Source organism: Montipora capricornis, chromosome 3, assembly GCF_036669925.1.
Source record: "Montipora capricornis isolate CH-2021 chromosome 3, ASM3666992v2, whole genome shotgun sequence".
Taxonomy (NCBI): Eukaryota; Metazoa; Cnidaria; class Anthozoa; order Scleractinia; family Acroporidae; genus Montipora; species Montipora capricornis.
The window spans coordinates 7,452,175-7,462,174 of NC_090885.1; the positions used below are offsets into that span (position 1 = coordinate 7,452,175).

General features: G+C 40.0%; 1 protein-coding gene across 1 annotated transcript in view; it reads left to right on the forward strand.

Annotated features, from left to right (window-relative positions):
* The first annotated feature begins 2,824 nt into the window (after positions 1 to 2,824).
* Positions 2,825 to 10,000, forward strand: part of LOC138042034 (uncharacterized) — a 12,751-nt gene continuing 5,575 nt past the window's right edge. The window contains exon 1 of the mRNA XM_068887766.1: positions 2,825 to 3,124. Within this exon, the coding sequence (XP_068743867.1) occupies positions 2,842 to 3,124 (283 nt within the window). The 5' untranslated portion in view covers positions 2,825 to 2,841. The remainder of the gene's footprint in view (positions 3,125 to 10,000) is intronic.

Below are 10,000 nucleotides of genomic sequence, written 5' to 3' on the forward strand. Positions count from 1 at the left end.
GCACCCTTTTTGTTCCCGCATATCCTTGCCCCTCATTATCTCCGACGTTTTTGAGATTCCCATGGGGACTGACGTTTTCTGCTTGGGCAATTATCAAGGTGTCATTTTCAGATCGCTTAATTTCCGGTCAGGGGTAACCGTTATTTTTCTAAAAATTCTCTGCTAGGTATGGTCATTGTACCCAATCTTCCTTGTTTAGGGTTTGGAGTTGACTCGGTGTGTTTTTTGTGTGCGTTGCCTTGACATTCTTGTGATGCGTTGGCCACGTGGTACAATTTTATTTTGGGATGCACTTGGATCCCCTATTTATTGGACCACTTGGTCTAGCCTCGTTTTCTTCAGGCAGGAACACTTGGACCCTTACGAGTTGGTTTCTTTTTGTTCTGGGACTACAGGGATTTATTTATTTTTTTGTTTATTTTGTCGTTTTCTATTTGTTTTAGTCGTCTTTAACTTTTCCTGTTTTTCCTCGCCAGATGTTCAGGCGGCAGCCCCTGAGAACTTGGCACACAGTGTTGCAAGAAGCTCTTGTTCTCTGCATTGAATGCAAGAGCTGATAATACCGTTATTACTTACTGTAGACCTTTTTGCAAGTTTAAGGCTTGGTGTTTACATCGTATTAGAGAGTCCTCGTTTCTCCCTGTTACATCCATTACTGTTTCCTTATACCTCATACCTCAATCATTTGCTCTACTCGTGGCTTAGTAGTTGGACTGTTCACAGCGCCCTTTATGCGATTTATTGGGTTCATAAATTAGCAGATTTTGAAGATGTGAACCCTTGTGACAAGTTTCTTGTTCAATTAATTGCTGAGGCGTCAAGTAGTATTCCTTGTAGGCCTGTTAGGAAGGCGGAGGCCATTAACCCGGAAATCATAGGCTTGCTTTTGAAGCTTTACGGGCCGGGGCAGTAAAAATGTGCTTGATGTTAGGTTTGTCTGCATGTGTGTACTTGCCTTTGCGGGTTTTTTTCCGTATTTCTGAGCTTCTATCTATTTGGAGGTCTAACATTGTCACTGAAGACCGTTTTCATAACATTTTAGTCGAAGTCAGCAAGGCCGATAAAAACAGGGAGGGTTCCTGGGTAGAAATAGCCAAAACTGGAAATTTCACGTGCCCATATGCTTACCTTAAGGACGGTGCCTACTAATTCAAAGGTATTTTTGCGCGGTTTACTGACTATGCGGGAAAAGCAGATCTTAACAAGTGTTATTGAAATCCAAAAAGAAAATTGGGGGTAACCACGCATCTTTTAAAGAGAATTAACCAACAAAATTTGTAAAAAGCTTTAAAGTACAAAGCAATGTATGGGGTTCTTTTCCTAATTGAAGCTTAATTATCTCTGAAAAATGCGTGGTTATCCCCAATTTTCTTTTTGGATACCAAGAGCACTTGCTAAGTTCTGCTTTCTCCGCAGTTTTGAACCGCGGAAAAAATACCCTTGCGTTAGTAAGCACCACCAACAGGACAGTACGTGTAATAACAATAGAAGCTTATGAAGGTCTGCAGGATTTTAAATTGATCTTCGGTCTCCCTTCGTTAGTTGTGGAGATGCGATGTGCACCATAGCTGCCAGCACCAGTTTTCCTGAACCGTTCGAGACACCAGCTGACCGAAAGAAACTGGGCTGGGTGCATAAGAAGTTCTCTGGGACACGTCATAGTGATCACATTGCGTTGCTGAACGCATACCAAGCATGGGAGGATGCTTCGGTCCGAGAAGAGCAACGCGTAGTTCCCTAGACTTAGAGCATTCACCAGAACTAAAACTATAGTACTGCAAGAGGTGCTGTTCACAAAGCAATGCAGAATAATATCAAAAGAACCTGGAAGTAAACCAAGAAACTATCACACACAAAAAAAGAGACACTAACTGAAAAAGCGAAAATGAGCAATTTGAACTGACAAATCAAATCAAATTTAAGGTTTCCGACGCGGAAACGCGTTTTAACGCGAATATTCAAGGTTCGATTACGTTGACGGAAACATGAACAAACTCGTTTCCGTAGCATTACTCCGTATATCCGCAAGCGTTATCATGAAAATATGCTAGCGGAAACATGCGTTTCCTTCAAAAGAAAACTGACGGACACGTACAGAAAAAGTGGTCCGGTTCCGTCGTAACCGCAGCCACGGAAACATGAATAAACGACAGGTATCCGCTACCGGAAAAACGTGTTAACCGTCGTGTTTCCGCAACGTTGTCACGTGTTTCCGCAACCTTTCAGTCTGCGGATTCTTGGCGTTTCGTCCTGTGTTAGGTATTTTACAACAAACGTTAAAATTCTACAATACTGTTTTAAAATACCTAAACATACTTGACAGTCTTAAAGTTAGATCCTATACCATTCATCCAACACAAATTTTTTGCATTACCGGCTCGGTAACGTGTGCACTCTTTTAGCCAGTTTATGTTTACATCATTACTTAAGGAACTTTTTTTAATTGAATTAAATTAAATTTGCATCTTTCTAATCGCACATTTGCATTGTCAACGAGATGTTAAATTCTCTTAAGCATTATGTGGGTTAATAAATCATCAGTATTCTGATATCGAACCCCCGACCATGTTACCTTCGCCAGCAAAGAATCTCCATTCCACTAACAAATCCGTTTTTCTCGTGTCATTCATTTTTCCGGTGTTAAGGTGTTTTCGACCCACAAGCTAAGAAGCTGTTGTGGGAACTCTTTTTTTTTTCCATTAAGAATTACCTTGACAATGTCCATGAACTTTCAAAAATTTGAGAGAAAGAATGCCGTATATTTAGGACTGACTTTTGAAAGTATATCAAGATTGAAATTATCCTTTTAATTCTCAAGATAGGTCATTGCTAGAAGACTTGATGATGATTGAGGAGCACCCAAAAAGCCAAACACGGCAAGAGGGTTCAAAAGTAGAACTGAAGTGCAAAGTAAAAGGTGGCAATGCAGGAAATGAAGTGATTTATCAGTGGTTCAAGGATATCACACCAATGGAAGGCAAAACGAGCTCTAGTCTTATCTTTGATCCAGTTAGGGTGCGTGATTTTGGCGTCTATAAATGTGAAGTGCGAAGATCCAGGACGGACCGGCGTTATTTGACATCGGATGAGGCAGAGCTTGATGTCACGCCGCGCGATGGAATGAGTGAGTTCACAGACCTTATTATGTTCATGTACAATTTAGAAGTATCCAGAGAATTCTCCGCGAGCGTTTCATCCAACATAGATAAGTTGAGATCCATAAATCTAAAACAATGATTTTCGTGGTTTGTTCTTAAAGCTTTTTTTCGATGGTTGTGATTTTTCTGGAGTAGGGTTTGAAGTGGCCGATATTTGTCATTCTTTGCAGGCAGATCTCCCTTCACTCACCGCCCAGTCCCCCAGCCACCAAAAACAACGAGTATTACATAAAAGTTTGATGAATATATATGAAAATAGCGTAAAGGCGATTCATAAAGCGGTAGTCGTATTTTGTCACACAATTGAGAGAAACGGCCAAGGGATCTCTCCCCCTTCCCCAAGCTTCTCTCGAGCGTTTCTCTGGATTGCGTTACACAACACCATTTGGTAGCTTGGAAAAAGAGGACGACGACGGCTACAAGAACGTCATTTAAAGTATAGAGGTTACTTCATGGAAAATGCGCGCGTACGATTTTTACTCACGAGTTGAGTAGTAACAGAAAGCGAACGAGTGAGTTTTCTAATACGAAACAACGAGGAAATAAAAATCGTACAAAGCATTTTCCATGTTGTAATGTGTTTATTTCATAGGTACTGAGATTTTTTTCGTGGTAGTGTTTTGATACACAAATTTATTTCGCACAAATGGAGTGGGGCGATGAAAGAAATAAACAGTGGTTTAAAATCGCCCAACCGTCAATTTATTTAATAAAATTTAGTATGGGTTATTGACCAAGCGTGAGGTCAAGATGACTGGATATTGGCCAAGTTCTTTTTTTGCGTGTTTATGGACCGAGACGAAGTCGAGGTCCATAAACACGCAAAAAAAGAACGAGGCCAATATCCAGTCATCTTGACCGAACAATCTTGGTCAATACAGGATTTATTATATGACTTAAAACACCAAAAAATGATCTTTGATCTTGCGGGACCAAGCGAGAAATCCCGAGCGGGCAGTATCGCTCCATCTTGCCCGCTCGGGTAGCCAATCAGAGCGCGCGATTTGGTTCATCTTGCCCGCTCACGGAGCTAGTCATATAATAACATCACTTACTGTGTTTCAGATATTCCAAAGTGAAGAGTGTTTTTAGTTCGTCGCTTGTCAAAGCTACTGGCTCTTTGGGTTTATTTCCCCTTCCTTGCTTCTTTAGTTCTCTGTTTGGACTAAAGAACCTCTCTGGTCGTTTGTTATGCTTGCGGAATAGCCCTTTTTCTTCAGTTGTCGTTTCAAGCTAGCCACTAAACTTTGAAGGAGAGTCAGCTCGTAATTATTGCTGTCTTTAGTGTGGACGGAGATGCTATCAAGGAAAAATGTATTTGACATAAGGAAATTTCGGAAACTGAGCTAATCATTAAAACCGCCCGATGCACACTGTAGCACTTGAAAGTCGGTTGGTTACCGAAGCTCTTTAAATACTGTACAGGGAAAAAGAGGGTAGACACGGCCCCCTCGTCCCCCCCCCTCCCCCCCAAATCTGGCCCTGATGTCCTGTCCCGTTTTTAGCGGACGTTTTCCGGCATGTCATGCATGCCTTGCAGTTGCATTAAGCAAACGTTTATTCCACACACTAAGGAAGGACTGTACATGTTGTTTCCGCTTCATAATTCCTCTTCTTTTCAGTCTAATCTGATGCCGGGACAATTTTTTTTTTAGCCTAACGTTTGCATCAAAAAGTACCGTAAAAGCCAACAATAAAAGGCAAGCTAAAAGATACCCTGGGTGCTAGAGGAATTTGTTTTCAAGGTTGGAAAGAGAGCTCCGGTCAACGGTCGACTGTTGATTTGGAATCGCGGAGCGTTCTCTCCGACTTTAAAAAAATTTCTGTGGCACCCAGGGTAGCCAAAAGACAGATGAAGAAAAAAAAAAAGGCAATTGATCGTAAAAACACGAAACTTTCAGCCGTCTGTGAATTCCTTGAATTAAGAGGATTTAAAGGTCAATGTTCTGTCAAAAGGAAGAAATTGATCACCTGCTAGGCAACCACAAAGGTGCACGTGATCACCTTGTGTCAACGTTCTTGTTTTACAGGGAAGATTGTTAATCGTTCGTCGTTTTCAGAATAAAACCATGTACTTTTTAGCCAAGAAACTTCCGTCTTTCGTTTTTTAATTTTGTTGTGACATTGAATATTTACATTTCATCTGTCTGTTCACGAGACCCTCTTTGTCTGTTTTAATCAAAACAGAGTTTGTAATTGAAAATCTAAACATCTATGAGATGGAAAAACATACTTGCGAACACGGCAACCCAAGGTTAATAAATATGAAGTTTTTTACTATCTGAACGTTTTTGGTTTAGATTTAAGTGATACAATAACATTGTTGAAAAATCTCGTGTTAATGAGTAATGTAAACAATCTTCGCACTAGTAAGTCGTAGAGATAAATTGTCTTAACCAGGAACTTAAAGAACTTTGTTTTACACTACAGTGACAAAACAAATCTTTTTCTGACATTAAAAACCATAGCTACGTATTAATCATTTGCCAGAAAGAACACAACTTCCTGTCAGCTTTATGAAAACTGCTCTTTAGGGTGTCAATTTCAACCCACATAGGGGAAACCCTAAAACCAGAAATCCGGAATCCGGAATCCGGAATCCGGAATCACAGTACAATACAGAGAGTAAAAACTATCCTAAACATTCATAAAAGCTAACCTTAGGCCTAATTAGGCCTAAACAAACGTTTTTAGGCCTAATTAGGCCTAAGGTTAGCTTTTATGAATGTTTAGGATAGTTTTTACTCTCTGTATTGTACTGTGATTCCGGATTCCGGATTCCGGATTCCTGGTTTTAGGGTTGCCCGATTTTGTTCTTATTTCAGTAACAGATGGTTACTGAAAAATTAGCCTAAAGGTGTTCTTAAAATAACTTTTTCTAAAATGTATATATACAGTATAGTACTGTATTACTATATAGACTATGTAGATGATATCAATGTGTAAGTTCAAAAATGTTATTTACAAAAAGTATTGATGAGGAGGGTGGCATGACACCCAAAAAGGAGACCTGACAAAGGCAGATTAGCTCAAAGGCTATCCTGCACCATCATATTCATTGTAGTGTTCATATGTTTTTCAATCCAATTCAATGTTTATTTGTAATTTGTGTGTTCTTATATATGGTACTTAAAACGCCAAAATTCAGGGTGGTGTTCTTAACCCACTTGTTCTTTTATGCGGGTTTTTACTGTATTTCATTGCGTGCGTGAAAACAAGAAACCCGATTCGTGTCAAATCAACTATACGCAACAAAATAGATTTCAGGATCAAGCCCTTTTCTGAAGAATCTTTTCCTTAAATAATGAAGCAAAACATGGACTACAAACTTTCTTTCAAAATAATTCTTGACTAACGAGAACAAAGTTTCTTTCAAATAAATCTTCACTGTCACACTTCCAATTATGTTTTACCTGAAGACTGTAGAGTTGGGTACAAAATAAATGTAAATAGCCAGACAACTGAGATGCGACTTCAGTAAACACGTACAGATGCTTTCAAGGCGTTCGATTCCCGCAATGTTTTTTAAGCCCATACAGAATTTGCCATTTGGTTTCAGTCTGGAAACAAAGCTCACACAGTTGATACGGAGATCAAATTGTTGTCTAAGTCCATTACTCGTCGCTTTTAAGATTCCAGGTATATTTTTCACCGCCTGTCTTGTGTATACAATTGACTTTCCATTCTTGGGCTCCATAAGGGTATATTTTGTTTAAAGATCTACTAAAACGCCATTCGCGTTACAGGACGATCGACTTTTGGTAAAAACGGGTAGTTAAATCTTCTACTGTGTCTTCCGGATAAAATCTATGCATTTCTACTACACCCCGAAAGATACACACAGATACATCCACCCACCAAGAAACTACTTAGCAGGAAAAAAAAAAAGACAAAGACTAAATGACACCCATTTTCCGACTGGTTTGCCTGGTAAGAGGACGTATCGCCCCACATATGGGCTTCTTGCAATGATAGTTTTTTTTTAAAATCAAATTTAGCTACGCGGCTTCTTTTAGAGAGCACCTGATTGGCCAGTTGTAATAACGAAATGAAATTTTAAATATGCGTGGCATTTGGAAAGAGAACTTAAAATAGCTTTGCGAAACTAAAATAGATTTTAAAAACTGTTGTGGTGCATGTGGATCCGTTCTCTTACCTCATCCTCTCTTGGACTAAGATAGTGTAAGAATGTATGGATAAAAGCTACTTACAATGTCAATTAAAGAAGCTATCTTCTTACTAATCATAAAAATTTGATTGGTTTAAAACACTCCTATTTTGCACTAGACTTGCTCCAAGTCGCCCTCTCGAAACCCTTCGATTGAGAAATCAAAGCGAACGAGCGACGAAATCGCGAGAGGGCGAATTGACCCAAACCAGCCGTCAACTATCGGGACAAATATTTAAAGGGACTTTGAGAATGTCTAATTTTCCACTAATTCACTTGCCAAGTTGTTATCGGACAGTTCAGTGAGCCAATCACAATCAAAGTTGTAATTTAAATCAACCAATCACAACCTTGGTTTCAATCATTCAGACTTCTAAATTGGAGCTTTCTTTCTTTCTTTCTTTCTTTCTTCAGTTCTTTCTTTCAGAGCGACATTAAACAATTTACGCCTTCTTTGTACGTCTTTTAATGCAGATGTATAGAATGTAAAGGAGCCTTAAAAGGTCTATGTCATGCTATTTTAGGGTCTGTTCAAAACCCAAAATATCTTGCCGTCAACTGACTTTCCGAAAAAGATAGAGTATTCATGTACTCTCTCTGAATTAAAAAAGCCAAAATTTAAGGATATTAGTGTTCTGTTCAAATACCCTAATTTGTGCTCCAGAATGCGGGAAATGCATTCTAAGAGGCCCGATATTAAGGACACTAGACAACAGTTTCATTTTGATTAGTTTTATCCGGTTTATAGTTACATCTGGATCTTAGTTACAATGTTCAGTTGATTTTCATTGGTTTGTAATCAGATCATTTTAATTAGCGTCCCCACGCACATATATAGGCTAAGTTAGCGTTCCTTTAAAGTAGTTTTTTTTTCATGATTTCGCGTGGCCTGAAATTTTTGTATACCTTTCGGCAACCTCGACAGTTAACCTTTCGCTCAAGCGGAACCGATATGTGAGTACGCTTTGTTATTTGGTTATGGTTGAGTTTTTTTGAGGTTCTTGAGGTGAAGAGTGTACGCAAATAGATCTTAATTTGTACAGTTCGTACTATTTTAATTGATTTATGATCGCTAAGAGGAGTCGACAACGTTAGATATATAAGAGAGTGACTCGCCGGCTCGGCGGCTCGTCAGTCAAACTGGATTTTTAAAGAACGCTACAAAGTAAAGTTTTTAACGAGTGCTTAGGCCTAATCACCGAAACGAGCACTTAGGCTTCATTAGTAAACGAGTGCTATATTCTTCACACGATCTTGCAAAAAGTGTAGTTAACGGAACCGTAAAATGAAAGCTAAAATTTTAAGAGTTCTTAGGCCTAATCACTGAAACAGCGCTTAGGCTTAATCAGTAAACGAGTGCTATATTCCTCACACGATCTTTCAAAAAGTGTAGTTAACCCAACCGTAAAATGAACACAAAAATGTGCTCGCCAAATACTCGTTGCAGACAAACCGCCAGCTTGACCGTCGACACCTCGACACAAAAAGACTTTCACCGACCGCAAAACTTCGATAATCGATGTCATACATGATCCTTTGTCTTAACCTTGAGTTGCTTTTCGCGGTAATATGTTTGATTTGGCTTGCTAACGACCTGTTTATGAAAGCTTTATCATTAAACTCTTGGTTGGCCGATTTCACAGCGCACAAAACCGCGTGATTGTCGAAAACTGAGAAAACAAAAAAAAATTACCCGCCTGCGCAGTCAAAAGTCACCCTTGCTTTGCGACACACCGTGATTTTTTTGTAACAACAACAACACCACCCGAATTTCAAAAATTTTCCCAGGGAGGATGCCCTCGGACTCCCCTACAAGCTTGTACCTTCGGCCCTCGAAAAGCCCCCCTTTTGGGGCGTGTTGTCCATTCTTCGCCTACACCTCAGGTTTTGCACATTCTAATTGAAAACCCTGTAATATAGTTTTATCGAGAAACATGAGAGAGAGAGAAAGAGAAGGACTGAAAGAACGTTGGCTGGGATATGTGAATTTCACAAAAGTTGTTTTTAGGTCGAACGTTTGTTTCCGGAGACGTCTGTAGCCTGTTCCAGGCTCTCAGATAGTCGAGAAAACGAAAAGAACTTCACACGCAGTTCTTTTCGTTTTCTCGACTATCTGATAGCCTCGAACAGGCTAAGACGTCTGCGACTTTTAAGGCCGGGACACACTATGCGACAAGTCGCAGCGACAGGTCTCTGCGACAAGTTGCTCCGTGTGTACTACTTGCAGAACAAGTCGCTGCGACACGACGCCTGTTCGGTACAAACGCAGTGATCTCATATGAAGTGGAATGTGCATTAGTTTTCTTATTCTGTATGGCTGACCATATGACGCTCTCTCATTGGTTCGTTTATATTTTGTCGCATCGACTTGTTGCCGGAAGTGTACACACGGTGCGACATCGCTGCTTTCCCTAAATCTTGTCGCTGTGATAAGTCGCAAAAATTCAAACCAGTTTGAATTCGTGCGACTGATCGCGGCGACAACGATTTTCATAAAATTAACCTTGTCACACAAGGCGAATTGTTGTGGCGACTTTTCCCCGCGACGTGTCGCAGCGACTTATCGCCTAGTGTGTCCCGGCCTTTAAGCATTACGTCAAAGAAGACTTGAGTAATGGCGGCTGTTGTATATTCAGTATGGCTGTCGGAGTCGTATAGACCTCTTAAGCTTGTA